This window comes from Sprattus sprattus (genome assembly GCF_963457725.1).
Source record: "Sprattus sprattus genome assembly, chromosome: 4".
NCBI lineage: Eukaryota > Metazoa > Chordata > Actinopteri > Clupeiformes > Clupeidae > Sprattus > Sprattus sprattus.
In genome coordinates this window covers 20,150,300-20,170,299 of record NC_137923.1, presented here as the reverse complement: position 1 = coordinate 20,170,299, position 20,000 = coordinate 20,150,300, and the positions used below count along the sequence as shown (strand labels likewise).

Sequence of the window (20,000 nt, the reverse complement as noted above, 5' to 3'; positions counted from 1 at the left end):
AGATGCACGTCACACTTACACACACACCACATGCCCACACGTGATCACTGTGCTCACGTCAACATGTTCACTGCCCTCCTCTCCATGCCTGCCTCCCAAGAGTCCTGTCAGCTGACTTCTCCTCATCAAAACAGGACCCATCAGTGAAGACCACTGTAAGCCACTTTACTAAGGTATCACAAACATCAGACTAATCAATTAAGACGACTGTACCGGGCTTACTGTCTGAAGGGGTTCAGATGCTCTGACGAGTTATTCTGGTGTGCTATACTAGAAGCGCAAGAGATGCTGTCCACACACAAGAGAAAAAAGATCAAGGATCTAAAGGTTTAAAAAGGAATACTTTAAATATATTCATACAAACAAAATATATACTGTACCTACAGTTCAATTTCTTAGTTGCATTGTTTTGCATAGTGAAATTAATATGCAAAAGTGTAGGATATGTAAAAGCTACAGAGTAGGACGTAATGTTTCAGCTTTACAAAGTCATCTGTTCTAAAATGGTTTATTCTGGTACACAGCTACACAGTGTGCATCTGTATTTAGGTTACCTGATGTCTGTTGGACCTTGTAGTTATGAATAAAATGAAGGACACCGGCAGAAGACCAACGAGGTCTGATGATATCTGATTGTCCCCTAGTGTTTTTGTCACATTAAAACCCAAGGCAAAACTAATGGGGAAATACTGCTGCCAGTATAGGCCTAATGAGAATTCGCTTGGTTGTGATAATTTGATAGTCAATGTAAGCAAGGAGTAAGCAAGTCACATAATTCATTATGTCACGATATGATTTAGCTTTCAACAAAATGAAATGGCTTTTGGGAGGACATGGCACATAATTCTTAATTTAAAGTATCCAAACAGGGTGTCAGCCAACCTAACAAAATGCGTGTTTAAGGCTATGCAACAGAGAACACTGCTTTCCCTGCATTCACATAAGGCTACTGTCAAACAGTAAGACGGAGATCTGCATATCCTCGATCTGTCTCACAACACTTGACGACACGTTGACCCCCGCACCTCTGTTGCAACCTATCGGCGAACTCTCAGCGGCGCTCATAAACCGATCGATAGCGGCGCTGAGGCTCTCTGGAGGGGACTTGAGACTTAAGGCCGTCACAAGGGCGTTTATCAATGGCATCTCTCCGCAGAGGAAAGATCTGCGACAGCGATTCTGTCCCACTGTGCGGATTTAGCGTGTGAGTCATCGCCGGCGGATTTAACTCTATAGTCCCCGTGGGCCATGGTGATTGTGGTTTTTGCTGTATGATACGTCAAAGCATTAATATCAAATACAACATTTTGTGTTGATGTATTTTGCTATTAGTGCAAAAGATAGCCTACTTATGGAGTTGTCCGAACACCATAGGCTATAGGCTACACATCATAATACTCACATTCAGTGGACAACAAACCAAATAAACATAGGCTAAGTAATATAAATATGAAATGGACAGCCAGCTGTATTACTTCTGGAGGTCATCATTTGAGGGACATGCACTGAAATTGTATTTTGAAGTTTCATGTAATATAAGATTGAACCCTTTTCACACGAATAAACAAGTAGGCTAACGGATGGCGACCACAGACAAGTAAGACAGCTCAAATACGATTGGTTTTCCTTTTCGTGACATATCACAAGCATAAATCATCAATATGGATATGTAAGCACCGGTTATTGCGTGTGTTTCGGTGACGCACGAGTCAGGTGTTGCCTCATATAGCGGAGGGAGCTGTCCTGGTGCTGAAAACCCAACAGCAGCGCTCGTTCACATACTGTAGACAGGGGAGATGCTATATATGTTTACGACTGTCATCTGAGCTATCTGCAAAAGGTAAAAAGCTTATTTTCATCTGTAACTAGTCAAAGAAATGCACTACAGCACAAATTATGTTTATAGAGCTCCGTGTTCTTGCTATATTGTCTATATTTTTTGCTTAAAGCGGGTGTTGTTTTCTGGCATTCAGTGATATCATTCCAGAGGGTTCACTCCTAGCACCAGTGGCTACCGTTGTTTACCTGATTGATGATTTACGAGAGATAAAACTATATTTTGCATTTGATTAGGAGAAATACAATATTTAAGTGCATTTTGGCCAGATTTCAAATGGGTTTAATCAGAGCTGAAAGCCACAAGTGAAAAGGTTACCTTGACAACGGGAGGTGACTCATTCGATGGGGTAGGGTAGGCTATCGTTCAAAAAGGTGTGATAACAAAGCCCAACCCGACCATTCACCACCAGAAGCTAAACGTTGCGCCTTTTGCCTCGGTAACTGATTGATTGTGTGCTATCACCATCATCTTTTTTTTAGATTATATGCCAAAATCAGTTTGTCGATAGAGCATGTTTTGTAACTGAAATCTAAAAAGTTCTTGCTGTACACGTTTTATGAGACATAAAACATGTAGGCTACAGTGTTTTTGCTGTTTGGTACTAATTGTGGTTATGTGTTCAATGCTTTCCAGGCATTATGCTGCTGTTACCTCACAAGCTTTCCATAGGAGGAGTGGCTGTCTTGCTCGCACTTCTCCATGCTTGTGCGGTGCAGGGTGCGTCCATCCGGCATCACCGGCTTAGAGGAGGCGAACAGGGCGCATACCTTGCCCCGAGCTCCGACATGGTTAAAGCCCTGGAGTACATCGAGAGTCTGAAGCGACGGACAGATGGGCTAGAGAACCCCACTGCTGACTACGACGAAGTAGACAAGTTCCGCTTCCTGGTGCAGCTCGCCTCCCTTCAGGACGAGAGCGCGCCGGAGCGCGGCGATGACGGCTGGCTGGAAAGCAGGGCTCCGCAGTGGGTGAAAGGGCTGCTGCGAGCGCTGGACCAAACAGGCGAAAACACCGAAACTGCTCCACCTCAGGCAAGCCGCCCGTCCAAACCCAGACCAAAGTCAGCTGGAACGAATGGTCCTGTAAGGGACTACGCTGGCTTGGTGAAACCGCACAAAAAGTACCCGCTGATGTTCGAGGATGAGGAGAATGTCAGAGACAGACCTTTCAAACGTGCCACGGAGGACCTGGATGAGCAGTACACCCCACAAAGCCTAGCCAACATGCGTTCTATCTTTGAGGAGCTTGGAAAACTATCTTCTAAAGACCAGAAGCGTGATAACCAGAAGTTCTATAGTAATGACGAGGAGGATGATGATGATGACATGTACAGGGTGAGAAATCTTGCGTACGAGGATGTGACGGGCGGCGAAGACTGGGTGCCGTATGAGGAACAGGTAGAGACGGAGGAGATAGTCAAAGGCAGCCACGAGGAGTTTGAACGCGGTTTAGGAGACAGTGAAGAGGACGTAGAGACCATTGAGCGCCGTGCAAGTCAAGATCCTGACGATGACACGAAGCTTGTGGATTACTACCTGTTGAAGGTCCTGGAAATGAGTGACCAAGAACAAAAGCGGGACAGAACCGGGGGCCAAGACAGCAAAAGGTTTATCCGGCCATCTATCATCGACCCGCAAGCCATCAACAAGCTGAAAGCTATCTCACTGAAAATGCAGGTCCCGCCCGATGAGCTCATTGAGATGCTGATAACGGGGGAAATCAGAAAACAAGAGCGCCCGGTGGTAGGGGTGGAAAGGAAAACGATGCCTCGCTACAAAGGTAGAATTGGAAAATATTACAATAGACGACTGCCTGACAAATTCTCTAACTACATCTCCTCTGACTTTAAACCCGAAGACATTCTAAATCTTTTGGATAGCCTGGGCAGTCAGAAAACATATTACCCTAAGCAAAGGCCCTACAAGACCACTGTATCAAGATTTGTGACACCAAGTGGTCATCATGGGAGCTTGATTATGTCAGATATGAATAAAGCCCTCAACAAAAGAAAAGACGATTACGACGACACAGTAGACGAAGATGAGTTGGCGACGTTTCTTGCGGCAAAAGTAATGACCGAGTACCCTGACACAGATAATTCCAAACGCTCTGTCCAGCCTGAAGCACAAGAGCAATTTCCCTATGAACTGTATGAAGAGGCAATGAAGGACTATTTTGACCAGGTAGACACTGGTAAAAGCGCTCCGGTGAAACGAGATACTGAGGCCAAAGAAGAAACAGAGTTTAAAAACCTAAACGACGATTCTGCCTCGGAGCCATTAGATCAACAGACCCCAGAACCAGTTCAGGAGGAGAAAGAACACCGTGCAAAAATTGTTTCAGGAATGTAGACGGGAGAGAGAAGCGGACAGCAACGAATTTGTCCACTGGAGCAGATAGCTCATGTTTCATCACAAAAATAACCAGTCTGGTGGAAGTGGTATAGTTTTACATGGAATTTTAAAATATATCTATTGTAAATACAACATAATCCAGTGTTCGAGAATAAAATGTATCCTATTTTGTCGTGGTCTCTGGATTTGTGGTTTTTATTGTTATATTACGTTCAGTCGAACAAAGAGAATATCCCCTTATTCATACTCTTAATAATACTCTAACTGGCTTGCTGCAGTCATTTACAATGGAAAAATGGCCTTACTATTTCAATATTAGAATAAACAGGTTGGTGTCCTACTCATTTTTAAACCATTTTGTACGTGTTCGAAGATGTGCAAAGACTTAAAGACAAATAAAGCATTACCATTATTTTCTTCTTGTTGTGTTGTGTTAAATTATTGCACATGTTCACAGTCTGAGTTTATAATACTACTGAGCAAAGAACAAAGCAACCATTCTGGGTGACATATCAAAAATGTACTTTCCTTATGAAAAGATTAAATCATTTGTTGTCATCCCTATTTGTGCACACAAGTACCTTACTGACAATAATGTTGAACACAATTCAAAGGTGGCCTGCAAATAATATGAGAGGAGGAAACGTAGAATGAGAACCCATCCAGTGTGCGAGAAGGAAAACCTTTTTTAGTGCACATCGGGTGAGACAATTTTCATGTGTACAAAACAAACTAAAAACTGTTACCCCTTACCATTAGACATCGAAGCATATGGACAAAGGCCTACGCATGGAATTTATCAAAATACATTTTTATTGTAGAGTCCATAAGAAAAAAAACTCTATTGTGCTGTAGAATACAGAATTTATAACCTCCACCAAGAAAAACAAAAAACAAGAATTACAACCGATTACTCCCTGAGGCACTAGAACGACTCAGTAAAATCTGAATATTTAACATACGGTGACATACACATACATAAAAAGGCACTTTAAATCATCTGACAGTAATTTAAATACATTATTTTCATATTAAAACAGAATTATTTAAGAGTAGGAATGATCACATACAGTCAGCTATGATTGTCATCATCATGCTAATCTGCAGGACAATCAGTATCAGTGTCATTGTATGGCTAGAGTCCATATACATAAATACCTTTGAAATGACAGCGTGTGGGCGTCTCCCTGAAGAGAGCTAAGCAGATGTGCTGAATGAAGTTACGAACGACCTATGACTAACTCTTTTGGGAAAATGGAGAGTTGTGCACATCGTTACACAGAAAAAAGGCAATGGTATGGCCAAGGCGAACAACATAGCCGTGTGGATCCCCCCGACTCCATTTCACTCTCTTCCTTCCTGTCTTCTATTTCCCCTGTGCTTTAGAAGGCAGGCTTACTCATATACTCCTCCATAGTCTGAAAAGCAAGAGACACAAAGCACATATCATCTGTAATCCAATACACACAACGCATTCAGTGAAACACGTTACACACCAGAATACACTGAGCCAGTCACGCTACTATGAATGAGCTCAGGAGACGAGACACAGAGATTGAGTATTGCCTATTGATCCAGTCACTCACTCCACTTGTCACATCATGAAGATCCCCAAGGACAAGGCGAGTGGGCTGCCAGTTCACATAAGACTGCAGTGACTGAAGCCCTCTCAGCAGGGAGATCTGGAGCTTTACGAGTCTTTTGCAAAAATACTGTCTCATCTTTGGCCTGAAAATGTCAGCTCTTCTCTTTATTATCTCTAAAGCCTAATTGTTCCTGTCTGCGGCTATATCAGTGTCTGCAATTATGTACATGGACAGGCACTAAGATGTGGTTGGAGGAAACAGCATCGCTAGGCACTTAACAATAGCTCCAGATTAGAGATTCTGGACTGTTCTTTTTTTTTTTTTTTTGCAAGCCTGTCGGTACAAAAGCAGCCCAGGGGAAATGTGGACACAGCCATTTATGGAAATGACAAGCACAACCAACTAAAACTATCTTGTGAGCCACTGAGAGACTGCTTTATACGAAGTCTGGATTAAAATAAGTCAATGAATTTCTGAAGTCTTAACTTTGCAGACCTCCTCATGTGTATGTAAAACGTGCCAGTGGTTTCAAGAATGCTATTTACTGGTATCCTGCCATCTTGGTAAATTCTTCTTTAAATAACCCTCATCTTCATCTCCCCCTTTACTATTTCCAGCAGAGCAGGGTATGCTGCGGTGGAATATTTACCCCTTCAGTCTGTGCACCACATCTGTTTGTTGCTGCAACTCAATTTAGCTCAAACTCAATTTTGGTCATGACAATTAGATATGGTATGGTCATTTTTATTTATAATGGTACCATGTCACAGTGACACATATGATGTCATCCAAGTAAGGTAAGGTAAGGTAACTTTATTGATACCCGGAGGTAGATTTGTTTGCAGGTGAAAAGTAGAAAGCTTGCACAACAGCACCAGACAATACAATGACAGTGACACAGGACAACAGACAGGAAAATAACAAACCAAACATTGACAAACAAACAGACACACAGAACAAAACAAATGCTCTGGTAGAATAAATGATAAAATAAATAAATAAATAAACATGGAAGATGACTGCTCCTGACAGGATATCATATTCTTACAATTGCTATTCAGGGCCTTAATAGCTGAGGGGACAAAACTTGATTTATACCTTTTGGTTTTGCACATGGGTATCATGAACCTACGGCCAGAAGGGAGATACTGGAGTTCACCATGTAGTGGATGAGATGGATCATCCAAGATGGACTCAGCTAGTCTCAGTAACTGCCCATTAAAAAGGCATTCTAAGTTTTGTTGGGGCTCTCCAATTACTTTACCATAACATAACATAATCCATAACATGTTTATGAAAAGATTCTGCGACTCTTGACAGAGTTCAGGTAAATTGCTTCCATTTTAGTCGGTGCACCACATCTCTTTGTTGCTGCAACTCAGTTGAGCTCTCTGATGCTTACTGCCCTCCAGAGCCTGTGATACTGACGTCTCTGTAACTCATGTTATTGATTGAACACTTTCCTGGAACCCTTTGTCATAACACTGACACAACCATGTCATGGCAGATGATTATATCTTGTTATAAGTTATTATGACAATAACTGGGAAGTGATATTGCAGTGGGATGTAGCGATCATTGCTTAATGTAATGATAGGTTACTGTTCACAGTTAGATGCTATAACAGCTTGTGACGCCATGTTAATTCAAATTTCTAAGATCTATGGTCGTGACAATTACAGATAACGGTTACATGTCAAGTCATGTCATGTTTTCTGACATAGTTTAAGTAAAGTGCTCCTGTTTTATTTTCATGGGCACATTAAGAGCCTGCATGGGCACCTGTGAGCTCTATTTGATCTCCAGCTATTCTCTGTGTGGTGCCCTAGACACTACAGCACACTACAGTACTGATGAGAAAATCCGCTTGAATGGATCTGATCATATTACTGTGGACACACCTGGGGCCCTGTGCCAGCCCGTAATATTTACCTCCTGCAGCAGGTCTGAGGCCTCAATTGCCTTAGAGACGGACGTCTTGGATGTCTCCAGTATCTCCCCACCCATCAGGAATTCATCCAGAATGAAGTAAGCCTTCTCGAAGTTAAAAATGATGTCCAACTCACATACCTAAAGAGTAAAGTCACACATGAGATATTGCCACTGTGCCCTTCATGTTTGCAGTGGTGCCAACAGAGTGCCAGGACAACCTTCCCTGACCGACGGTAACCACATGTATATTTATATACTGTATATGTATGTATGTATCTGTGTGTGTGTGTGTGTGTGTGTGTGTGTGTGTGTGTGTGTGTGTGTGTGTGTGTGATTTCTTGCTCCTTGTATTCCTTTGTTTGACTGCTTTGGCAATACAAATGCCTTATTTGTCATTTCAGTAAAGCACTTTGAATTGAATTGAATTGAGAGAAAGAGAGAATCTCTTACATTTCCAAAATATTTATCAAGCAGCTCCACAAATCGATGTAGGACCTCCAGAGCCAACAGCTCATTGTCCTGATTTTCAAGGCCACAGCAGAAATAGAGACTGGCGTACCTGGATGCAGAATGCAGAAACACACACACACACACACACACACACACACACACACACACACACACACACACGCACACGCACACGCACACGCACACGCACACGCACACGCACACACACAGACACAAATAAAGCTAAATGATTGACAAAAGCATGTTAATAACTACTGCATGTTAATCAGAAATGTCCTGTAGTAGTGAGAACAGGCTACTGAGAGCAGCTGCTGAGAAGCAGAGACCTCATGGTCTTTCCTAGGCGTTTGAGCAGGATTTACAGTGACTCTGTTGGAGAGGGGGCAACATTACATAAGAGGCCATCAGTCACAGGCAAAGATGGGACTGATGAGTGAGAATGGACGGTCACGGTCTGCCTTTGACTCAGTTATGGGGAGGAAGGGCGGGCAAGACAGAGCAAGGACCCAAGTATCCAGGCCCCCCAGGAGAGAGAGAGAGAGAGAGAGAGAGAGGAAGAGAGAGTGGAGAGGCAAAGAAAGAAAGAGGTTGCGGGAAAGAGAAAGAAAAAGAGAGTGAAGAGGAGAGAGAAAGAAAGAAAGAGGTTGCGAGAAAGACAAAGAAAAAGAGAGTGGGAGAGGAGAGAGAAAGAAAGAGAGAGAAAGGCAAAGAAAGATTGAACAAAAAGGCAGAGAGAGAGAGAGAGAGAGTCAGAGTTCCTGTTACAAAATTCAGCAGGGATGGGCGGCCATTTTCCATTTTTCATCATCCATCCTCTCCGTTCCTCTTTCACACCTCTTGTAGACGATCTTGAGGTCCCTCCAGTCGAGGAAGTTGCAGGTGCGAGGCTTGCGGGCGAGCACCAGCGTGGTCATGTCGCGCATCACCTTCTTCTTCTCGCGCTCAGGCGTGGGCGCGTACCACTTCTGCAGACGCACCTTGCCCTGCCGGCTGAACAGCAACAGGAAACGTATCTGCAGCGGGGCGGAGGACAAAGAGAGCTGGTTTAGAGCTGCATCAAAGAACTTCAGGAAAGTGTATCTTTCTGGACACCTATGACCGCTGTTTGGTTGTGATGCCTTGACGCTATCCATCTTCCTTAATGCAACTTTCAACTGAGACTCCCAAAAAACAAACCTGATATAATCAGAAATAAAATGAAAATAATAAATAATAAACAGAAAGTCTCATCAGCCTCGAGCTCCACACAAGAAACTCGGAGAGCAGAGCCCAGCCCTTCATCTGACACGCAAGAAGGGGAGAAAAAAGGATTAGATTAGGCTGCAAAACATTGCCACTGAGCTCTAGCCAAGTCACAAAGACACACACACACACACACACTACGAAACATTCCCCTTTATTAACTTTCCCCAAAGGGGTCAACATAGCACCTTGCGCTATTGACAGAACAAGTTAAACAATAACCTCTCCAAAGCCAGAGCATACATAGCGAGAAGAAGCCAGGAAGCGTGGAACATTGCCTAATTATTGTGCCTGGCTTTCAGAAACAATACAACTATTTTGTGGAATGTGTGAGTCATTTCATTAGGCTTTTATTGTATTCTTTCATTTGCTGGATGTTTGTTTGAGGTTCTGTGGGTTGTGGAACTACTGCCTGTAGTTGTGTTGGCAGTCGTGGTGTAAACAAAGGCTGAAAATTGCCAGGACGTCAAGATCAGGATGGATGAATCAGAGAATGGGAGAAGTGGGAGATGAACACATCAGTAAATGAGCGAAGAAGAAAAAAAGGAACACACCATCATCCAGCTTCTGACAAATCAACAGGGGATCTGTGAGGGGACTTTCAAAACAGTTTCTTTGTTTTGTTTTAGCTATGAATAATTTGAGATCTTCAAGTCCTGCATTGTATCTTCCTCCGATTGTTGAAACAGAGGTTGGAAATAAACTATTTCTGCTAAGGGCATGAAAGTGAGCTGCTATCAGTTGTGTGCAAATTGCCAATGCAGTTAGTCTCACATTTATTAACAATGTAATACTCTCACTGCAGAGTTTTACAATTAATATAATTACTCAAATACATCTGAAGGACTACCGATATAAGAATTAAAACTGTAGGCTATAAAGTACCAGAAATAATGACAAATCATTTCTTTGGTCAAAGAGGCCTAACGTTACCTGCAGAATTTCTACCAAACAGGTGTCATTCCATTTGTTATTGAGAGGTTCGAAAGACAATCCTTAAAATGCTGTTGCGACGGTGGTGAGTTTGAATGAAAGAAAATGACGGAACCCGTTCCGCCAGGTGACAACAGGTGCTAAGGAACTAGTAGCCTACACCTAATGGCACTTCCGAAAAGGTTTAAATGTCACTTAGAAATATAGATATCGGATAAAAAATAAAATAAGATTAGACAAGCTGCCATAGGCCAACTTCCGGATATTAGCAGCTGAGTGAGTGTAACTGTGATCGAAACAATATTACTGACATTCCGGTTTAAAATGTAAAAATGTAACATTAGCCTAAGCAATGGCAACAGGTGCGGCGACTTGTAGCTGTACCAGTCTAAATATGCTGACTAGTTTACAAAGAAATTCGCATGGAAATATCGCGTTTTTCACAATGTGTTCTACTTACCATATTCAAATAAGCGAATGCTTAAAAGAGGTCTAGAATTAAATCCGATCAGTTTCACACTTTTTCACGCACTGCTGGACACGGCACGTACAAACTCACATAGTTATCTTTACCCAGAATCCTTTGAAACAGAAAGTCACGGAAGTCCCCCTTCACTGAAATTCCCAGTGGAGTAGAATACCACACCGTGCGTCATCTCATCCCGTGTATGCGATTGGTCGGGGCCCTACACCTGTTGGACACCAAGGTGTAATATGCACCGCACCCCCCACATTCAAAGAAACATCTGTCGCCCTGTCTCTGAAGATGGTTTCCTGAGACACGACACTAAAACAAGAGGACACCACATCATGTGGGCAACAGAATGACTTCCAATATTAATACACATTTGCTTTCACATCAACCAACTGAGATGCTCTAGCAAGCTCAGTATTAGTGTACTGTTATGCATTCAAAATAGTCCACAACGTTTGTGCAGTTGTGATACACTGGCCATTCTACCAACTCACATTTTATTTAAAGACTTAAAAAGAATATATAATGTAGCCTACAGCTGTTTAATGACGAATGGAAGGACACGTGTTGCTGTAAGGTCTGTAAGGCATATAACCTACATAGTTTGAAGGTCGACGATGTAAATATACTGATCTTGTATATGATGTTTGAAGTATTTTCATAATTACAATGGCTGAGTCGTGTAGCTTGATTACACGCCAGTAGAGGGCATTAAAGAGCCTCAAAACTGGGCTGGCCTTAGGGGGGACCTAAGCTGTCAAACGGGTAGACTGATAGAGGTTTCCAAACGCGCAGCAATCATGTCAAAGTATCGGAATATTGTGTGGTTTCTGAAAGCAATGCAAGAATACACAAGGTAAAGCAAATACTGTATAATTTGGATGTATTTATTTTCTCATTGTTTGTTGTTGTTAGATTCCCTCGGGGAAAAAATATACATTTTAAGTTGTATTTAAAGTCTGATTGTGTGACTATAATCAAATTACCCTTCAGTTCCTTGTATATTAGGCTGTTCAGGACCAATAGCATTCAAGAATGTATGCATATGCAGTGAAGGGTCTCTTGTAGTAAATTGATGGTGATTTTACATGAATGTGACAGATTTAAAGTTAAATATTCAGTCTACAATGAGAAAGATTTTCACTGTCCAAAAGCTGCTGATTGTTGGCATTAAATCAAAACTCTAAAGGCTTTATCAGTTTATCATGCCACCACAGAACATGGCATTGTGATCTCTCTTTGCCCTTATGCCACCCTCCTGACATCCCCACACAAAGGCTTTGTTGACAGCTGTTTTGGTCAGCACAGCGCTTGGTCATTTATTGTTGAATGGGCTGACAATTGGTCATTGAGGGCAATATGGTCGGCTCTCAATAAACAATTGTCAAATACCTGACCTCAGAAACATGGGGAACATGTTTGTGGAAATTGTAATGGATTTGATGTTGAATATCATTGAAATAGGGTTTTTGTTATTTGTTTGTAAATAACATGGATTGTGACTGTTGTTTGTATTTGATAATTTTGGGTGACTTCTATAATTACCTAACAGTTTTTTACCTTTAACACAGAGGAGGATATGAAACAGCTTCCAGAAACTTTCTGGCAAAAGACCTCAGTGTAAACCTGGATGGACAGTCTTTCATGATCACAGGAGCCAACAGTGGAATTGGGAAGGCCACTGCAATGGCCATAGCAAAGAAGGGTTAGTGACTGTGCCTAGAGCTAGCGAGTCCCTCTGCTGGAAAAGGGAAAAATAGCAGAGATTTTTTCAATTTTTTCCAGTAGGCTATTGACAAGGGTTTAAATTTGCCTCACACAATGGCCAGCTCTCTCTATCCCACATGCACATCCCTATATATAAAACACCATGGCTGCTCTTTATTCCAATCAGCGATATCACCTTAAAAAGACATTACATAATGTTAACAAAATGTTCACAGGCAGTTAATGAGCTTTTTAAAGAAAACGTAAAACTACTTTGTCTGACACACACAATATAAGTGTCATTGCTATACCAATTTTCCCAGGCACCTCTGTGTTCTTGTTGAGACATATGAGCATTGCCTGACAGGTGTATGGTTTGTACTCCAACTAGGTGGTACGGTGCACATGGTGTGCAGGAACAAGGAGAGGGCTGAGTCTGCCAGAGAGGACATTGTGAAGGAGGCTGGGAACAATGTGAGTCTCTGTTTGTGTCCTGATCAGTTTTCTCCCTGGAAAAACAAAATGCTCAGAGGCTATGCTGATTTAGCTAATGATGTGCTCTTGACACAGAACATCCACATCCACATTTTGGACCTGTCAGAGACACGCAAGGTGTGGGAATTCGCAGAGGACTTCAAGAGTAAACATACTTCCCTGAACGTTCTGGTAAATCTCACTGCATTCTGTCTTAAAACGAATGTACACATGACCATCTGCTTATCTATTTCCCCATTTGTCGGTTGTGACAGATTAACAATGCGGGGAGCATGTTGAATATACGAGAGGTGAATTTTGAAGGTCTGGAGAAAAACTTTGCTATCAACACCTTGGGTAAGAGGCTAACTAGTCATCTGCTGAAAAGATGCTTCCTCACTGGTCTATCCACATTCTGGGGACTAAAGCAAGTTTTATGTGAAACCGATTTTTCTATCCTCTCAACATCTACTCTCTCTCTCTCTCTCTCTGGTGTAGGAGTGTATATTCTGACCAAGGGTCTGATACCTTTACTGGAAAAGAACACTGAACCCAGAGTGGTGAGTTCACACACAGATACAAATTCCAAGAATATGTTGTTGAAAATGTGTATACTCTATGGACAAGTCTTTATCTTCTAGTGTATTCCATACATCCTTCTTTCTTTCTTTCATGTTATCTTAGTAATGTTCTATCTTAGGGAAAACTAAATGCTACAGAAAGCACAGAGGTATTGAGAAACATTATCTTCTCAGCATGCCTTTGGTATCACATCATTAAAGCATTTTTATTTTCCAGTAATGGTAACTACCTATTGCATCTTTGAAGAGGAGCTGTTTTGCAGCTTTTATGATGTGGCCACAATTTAACTTAATTCTTAATATAAGCTATATATATTATTAATGATATAATAATACAGTTAAATTCATACATTCAAATAGCTAAAAAAACAGGATACATACAGAAAGCCAGCTACTGTCAACCAGATAGTACTACTGAGTTTTATTACAAGACTGATACTATGACGCACACACAGACATTCGAGTCAAGTTAAAACTACATTACTGGTGAATTATTAATAACTCTCTGCAGAATATTCCATTTGCTGGGCTGTCACCTCATCCCAATGTCATTTAGTGTAAGGGCCGTAGTGAGGAATGTAGTTCAAATCATCTTATTAGTGTGTGTGTGTGTGTGTATGTGTGTGTAATGTATTTTTGAGTGCAGCAGATGTCACTTATAATTGTTGCAATGCTCCTCAGGAACCAGAACATATCTGGCCCTGATCTGTGGCGGGTCCGTGCAAGCTTGGTTCTACTGTTCTACAGTCTGCAAAATTCCACATCCTGTTCCTCCTGACAGACAGACAGACAGACAGACAGACAGGCAGGCAGGCAGGCAGGCAGGCAGGCAGGCAGGCAGGCAGGCAGGCAGGCAGGCAGGCAGGTAGACAGACAGACAGACAGACAGGCAGACAGACAGACAGACAGACAGACAGACAGACAGACAGACAGACAGACAGACAGACAGACAGACAGACAGACAGACAGACAGACAGACAGACAAGACAGACAGAGACAGGCAGGCAGGCATCTGATCTTCCCACAACACAAATCTTAATGCAAATGTACATGTGCTCCCAGATCACTGTGTCCTCTGGCGGGATGCTGGTTCAGAAACTTCGCATCACTGACTTGCAGACTGAAAAAAGGATGTTTGACAGCACCATGGTCTACGCACAGAATAAGGTATAAAGCAATGTTACATGTTCCTGGGAGCAACGTTTGTGCACGTGCTTCAGACATCGCTTTTCTGCTGTTAATACTCAGCTGTGTTGTATTGTCCCTATAGAGACAGCAGGTGGTGATGACAGAAGAATGGGCTCGAACATATCCCAGGATTCACTTCTCTGTCATGCACCCGGGATGGGCAGACACTCCAGGTACACATCACATCCTGTGTGCTGTGATATTGTGACACATGACCACAAATGAATGGCTTTAAAACATTCTTAGCTTCATTGCTTTGACACAACATTCACAACATGATAAATAAAGAAATCAGAATTCATAATTATATTGGGTGCCAGACAATGCCAGTCCAAGATTGCAATAGGTACATGAGTTCTGAGGCAGCAAATCAGTGTATTTAATATCATATCCTCAAAACAGCTACATTCCTCTGAACTTCAGTCAGTTTCTTACTTCTGAATGTCATCACATGATGAATTTGAGCAATTCTGATTGGTTGATTGGGCTCTTTGCAGCGGTCGCCATGACGATGCCTCAGCTGTATGAGAGCCTGCGGTGCCGGCTGCGGACCCCAGAGCAGGGTGCTGATACAGTCATATGGTTGGCCGTCTCCCCTGCGGCAGCTCGGACGCCCAGTGGCAAGTTTTTCCAGGGTAGGTCTGGTTTTACACCTGGAAAAGTTCATCTGGCTGATGTGGTTAGAGCCATCACTGTGATGTGAACAGGCCCGTACTGAAAAGCTGTTTAAGAGGACATGTTCCTTGCTTATTCAGGGCCAAACTGTTTATTTATTATGTACTTACTGTTCGCTATTTCTTAGGCATTATACTTACTAACTGAAAATGTGTTCATTTTTGTGCTTTGTATCTATTATTGCCTCTTTCAAAACTGCAAGCAAGGTTGACATTATTCAGAATAATAAAGTGTCTAGTAACTTCCCAAAAGGGTCATGAAAATGGATATTTCCTAAAAATCCTTCCTCCTTCACAAATCGTATATTGATTTACATTAGTAACGCTGATGTAACCAGTAATATACAATCACACCAGTCTAACAGCAGCTCCCTGTATGGGGTTAACTAACTCTTGTGTTTATGGGGATCCGAATGCAGATAGGAGAATGGTTCCTGTGCACCTACCCTTGGCCTGGACTCGGTACTCCCGTGAGAAAGCCCGGGCTCTCATGGTCCGTCTGGAGACACTCGCCAAGAGGGTCCAGCCCAGCGGGGGGCGCTCACAACTAAACAGCCCCGCAATCGAGACCACAGGAAGTCTACAGGACTGCATCAACAAGGCTGCGTGAGGCTATTTCGTAGACAGATATGCCAGTATATGCCTATGGGCTATTTCACATGCTTACGTGCCCATAAGGAAACTACCATAACACAGCCCAGAGAAGCAACGCCTGTGTCTCAATTTGCCTACTTAAATGCTATTATTCAGTAAGGTTAACAAAGTTGATCGCACTGGAAAAGTGTCAGGGGAAAAGTAGTTACTGATGTCTAATCTAGCAAGAACATTCCGCTGGTAGGCCTATACAATTTTAAATGCAGCCATGTACTAAAAACGTCAGGAATAAAATGATTTACTAATCAATATGGAGAAGATGCAGTGTAATACAAGTTCAATCTCACACATAGGCAAGTACTGAAATACAATTTTAAATTTCGCAATAAGTTTCCAATCAGCCCCTCACAGGCTTATCACACAGCGGTGAAATTTGTGACCCGCTTTCCTCTGGCACGTATGCTACCTACTGACTTGTCTAAGTGCATATTATTCTCCCCGCACAGTGGGCAATGCTATTTACTAATCACACCCAATAATCACCTGCACACTCCATCCTACGTGGTCCTGGGTTCGACTTACTGACAGAAACATGAATCGGGCAATTTTCAATTTTTATTGCTTAGGCTTGTCCACTTCATTGCAGACATATTTTTGAATTAGTGGTTATTCACAACCCTATCTTTCAACGGAAGATTCATGTCCACGATTTCGGTAATACATGTAAAACACATCGGAAATGCACATTTAATTTAAAAAATGTATATCACACCCACATACCACAGTTATGATTGGACAAACCCTTCTAAATAACTAATGTTTGTCAAAATGTTCGGGTGCACCGAGGATTCAATGATGCTTCACAATGAATGAAATAGGCCTACTTATAGATAAGGCCAAGCAAATAAAATGTATATTACGCAGATATATAACTGTCTCCGCCCTTTTCCTTAACAAAACTGTCAAAGCATAGACAGCTGGAGTGGTTGCTGTAGCTGCCAAATGTGAGGACCCTGCCTGATGTGAGTCCGCCAATAGGATGTCTAGAGTCCGCCGCTGCCTGATGTGAGACGCATGCGCAAACACAAACGGTTTACGGCAGAAGGCTCAGGAGCAAACTATCCAAGACGTGCATTCTCATACATGGTTTAATATCAACGTATCTGGCTTCTCTTAACGCATAATGTAGGTTTATTCAACGTAGTGTTTTATAATTTTGTCAACGGTTTACAGCATAAGGCTCAGTGTCAACATATGGGGCTATGTTGTATTACTGTTACTAGTAGGCTAATGAATGCACTGCTTAACTAATAATTCAATAAACATGAAGCTTAACATCATAAACCTTGGTGGATTTCAAACGTAAACAAATGCGCTTGTCATTCCACTTCATGCTGTAGCCTACACCACCAGCATTACCTGGCTCGTTGTACTACATTAGTGTCGCAAAGTTTGCGCATGCGGCCTCACATCAGGCAGGTCCTCACATTTGGCAGCTACAGTTGCTCTGGGTATCGGCAAAACCTTGTTCCGTGCTCTCAATTTTTCCACACACACCTCTTTACAAAATAACACTCTGCCTCCTACTGAAGGAAAATAGAAGTACACGCAGGTGTCAACGTACTGTTTGGCCGTACGAGATCCAAAGCTACACACAAGCCAGGCAGATAATGGAGCACAACGCCTCGAAAAATCATTGGCTGAGTTTCAATCACAAACTTTATTAGGCACATCCGTTTGCCAAGCTGAACGGCTTTTTGATTTTCTGTGGGAAATGAGAGTGGAGGTGTGAGGCCTCAGCCAAGGCATTGAGACAGCAGCACCATTAGTACTCTGTCACCTTTGTCACCAGTCAGGAAGACAACCTTGGCCCACTTTATAACACACCTCAATAAAGTTACAATATTGTGAGAATTCAATATTAACTTTATTTTTATTATTTTATTTTCGTTTTGTAAGCAATCCACATGTGCTGCTTTTTTATAATTATTTTTTTTGTATTTTTTTAATACAGTATTGAAAAAAAAATGTGCGTTCACATTTTGCCATGGGATTCTTGTATAAGATGAACTCTACAAGGATAAAACAGTGAAAAGCTTGAAGCTGGATCCGTCCATGTTGAATCTGAGACAGGGAGTAAAGTTGCCTGATTGCGAAGTAACCTACGACACGTGATGGATTGTTTATTTTCGTGAGTTGATTCCGTTTATTGTCGGACCTTATGGATAAGCTGTGTGTTTAGCAAGGAAGAAGTGCTTCCCTGCAGTCTTCACATTTCTAAGAAACTTCCAGTCCATGCGAAGAACAGTCACAAAACTTTTTTTTCTTTTTCTTTTCTTTCTTTTTTTTTGGCTCACTCCTCTTGTGCCCTCCTTTGTGTCCAGCGCTCCCTACGCAACGTAGGTGTACACTTTGCGATCCTCGGCCGTCCGTGCCAAGTATTCCCTCTCTATAAGTCCTTCAATACGTTTCTTGATAACCACAGGACTGGGTAGGAAGCGCGATTTCAGCTGCGTGGTGACCTGCAGAGAAAAGACAGACAAAATGTTAGAGACAAGTGTGTCCCAAACACACAAAGAAAGGCTGCAGAAAAGAATTACAGTGACTATTTTTAAGTGGCTTCAAATACAATTTCCTTTTCAGCTTCGTATCCTGTCATCTATTAAGGCTATTTTAAAGAGTGAAGAAGTACAATTAATTAGCTCTACTTGAGGTGTGTGTGTGTGTGTGTGTGAGTGTATAAGCGTGTTTCACACTGCTGCGCATCCACTTACCTCTGCTACCAGGATGTTGTGCTGCATCATTTTGCGGGACTTCATGATGCGGACGATGGCCGCCTCGATCTCATGCTTCCTGTCATCGTCCACCTTCTGCCGTGTCTCCTTCCGCTCAGGATCAGACTCGCCCTGCTTAGCAGCAACTGGAGCAAAGTAAAGAGACGGATCATATGTAAAAATTCTTTAAGGGCTTCAACAGAACACACACAAACACACACTCATATTTATAAACACCTACACAAACATACATTCATTATTTTTCACTATCTCTCTCTGTCTTACTATCTCTCTCTGTCTTACTCTCTCTCTCTCTCTCTCTCTCTCTCTCTCTCTCTCTCTCTCTCTCTCTCTCTCTCTCTCTCTCTCTCTCTCTCTCTCTCTCTCTCTCTCTCTCTCTCTCTCTCTCTCTCTCTCTCTCTCTCTCTCTCTCTCTCTCTCTCTCTCTCTCTCTCTCTCTCTCTCTCTCTCTCTCTCTCTCTCTCTCTCTCTCTCTCTCTCTCTCCCTCCCCTCCCCTCCCCTCCCCTCCCCTCCCCTCCCCTCCCCTCCCCCCCCACACAACCACTTTTAAACAGTCACTTCCGGTCATGAACAACAACTTAGTGCACTAAGACAATCAAGACAACTCTCAACAGGTGCAATCCAATGACTTTCCCTACGGTTTCTAACCAGCGGCTCTAACTAGCTTGCACACCTCTACTCCTTTCTCTACCGCCGCTCCTCTTCTCTCAGGCACAGACTCATTCGGATGCTGGTTGTGTACCTCTACAGCTCTTCTCTGGCTTCTCAGAAGTGAAAGACCAGTGTGCTTTAGAGCTATCAGTGTGAAGCAGGACGAAATGTATTTGCATTCCACCTGACATTTGACCTGAACCATTGAATCCAGAGCCTTGTAATTGGCTTAATAAGTCCAACACGATTGCATGCTTCTTAGATACCTTAAATGTCATATTAACACAGTTATCATTCAGCTTTGCTGATCCATTCCATACATAATAACGCTGTGTGAGCGTGACTTGGAAAGGCATCATCACAGTGCAGTGTTGATTTTCACCAGAGGTGCTCACAGGCTGTTGTCTCCTCAGAGCCGGGCTGCTCACCTGTCTGGATCTTTACTCTGTGCAGTTTGGAGGTGAACTGGTTGTTGACTGTAAACACGTGGCCGTTCTCGATCTCC

General features: G+C 42.5%; 4 protein-coding genes across 4 annotated transcripts in view; 2 read left to right on the top strand and 2 right to left on the bottom strand.

The window, feature by feature from the left end:
- Nucleotides 1-2,478: 2,478 nt before the first annotated feature.
- On the top strand, nt 2,479-4,191 carry scg2b (secretogranin II b; the record flags this gene model as incomplete). The annotated part of the gene is made up of 1 exon (XM_080837293.1): nt 2,479-4,191. The coding sequence occupies one exon, from the start codon at nt 2,479-2,481 to the stop codon at nt 4,189-4,191; it is 1,713 nt and encodes a 570-aa protein (XP_080693419.1).
- A 1,385-nt stretch (nt 4,192-5,576) lies between these two features.
- On the bottom strand, nt 5,577-9,313 carry ap1s3b (adaptor related protein complex 1 subunit sigma 3b; the record flags this gene model as incomplete). Its single annotated transcript, XM_080837318.1, has 4 exons — nt 5,577-5,612; nt 7,713-7,850; nt 8,163-8,271; nt 9,015-9,313. 4 exons carry the CDS (start codon nt 9,311-9,313, stop codon nt 5,577-5,579), a joined length of 582 nt encoding a protein of 193 aa, XP_080693444.1.
- Nucleotides 9,314-11,630: 2,317 nt separating this feature from the next.
- On the top strand, nt 11,631-16,064 carry LOC308364253 (dehydrogenase/reductase SDR family member 12-like; the record flags this gene model as incomplete). The annotated part of the gene is made up of 10 exons (XM_080837315.1): nt 11,631-11,686; nt 12,402-12,535; nt 12,929-13,011; nt 13,108-13,203; nt 13,287-13,368; nt 13,510-13,571; nt 14,655-14,759; nt 14,863-14,953; nt 15,278-15,415; nt 15,874-16,064. 10 exons carry the CDS (start codon nt 11,631-11,633, stop codon nt 16,062-16,064), a joined length of 1,038 nt encoding a protein of 345 aa, XP_080693441.1.
- A 589-nt stretch (nt 16,065-16,653) lies between these two features.
- LOC308364248 (cullin-3-like) overlaps nt 16,654-20,000 on the bottom strand; it is a 19,181-nt gene continuing 15,834 nt past the window's right edge. The window contains exons 14-16 of the mRNA XM_080837292.1: nt 19,924-20,000; nt 18,823-18,968; nt 16,654-18,570 (exon numbers count right to left, since the gene is read on the bottom strand). The exon at nt 19,924-20,000 is cut by the window's right edge and continues 110 nt beyond it. Of these exons, the coding sequence (XP_080693418.1) occupies nt 18,439-18,570; nt 18,823-18,968; nt 19,924-20,000 (355 nt within the window). The 3' untranslated portion in view covers nt 16,654-18,438. The remainder of the gene's footprint in view (nt 18,571-18,822; nt 18,969-19,923) is intronic.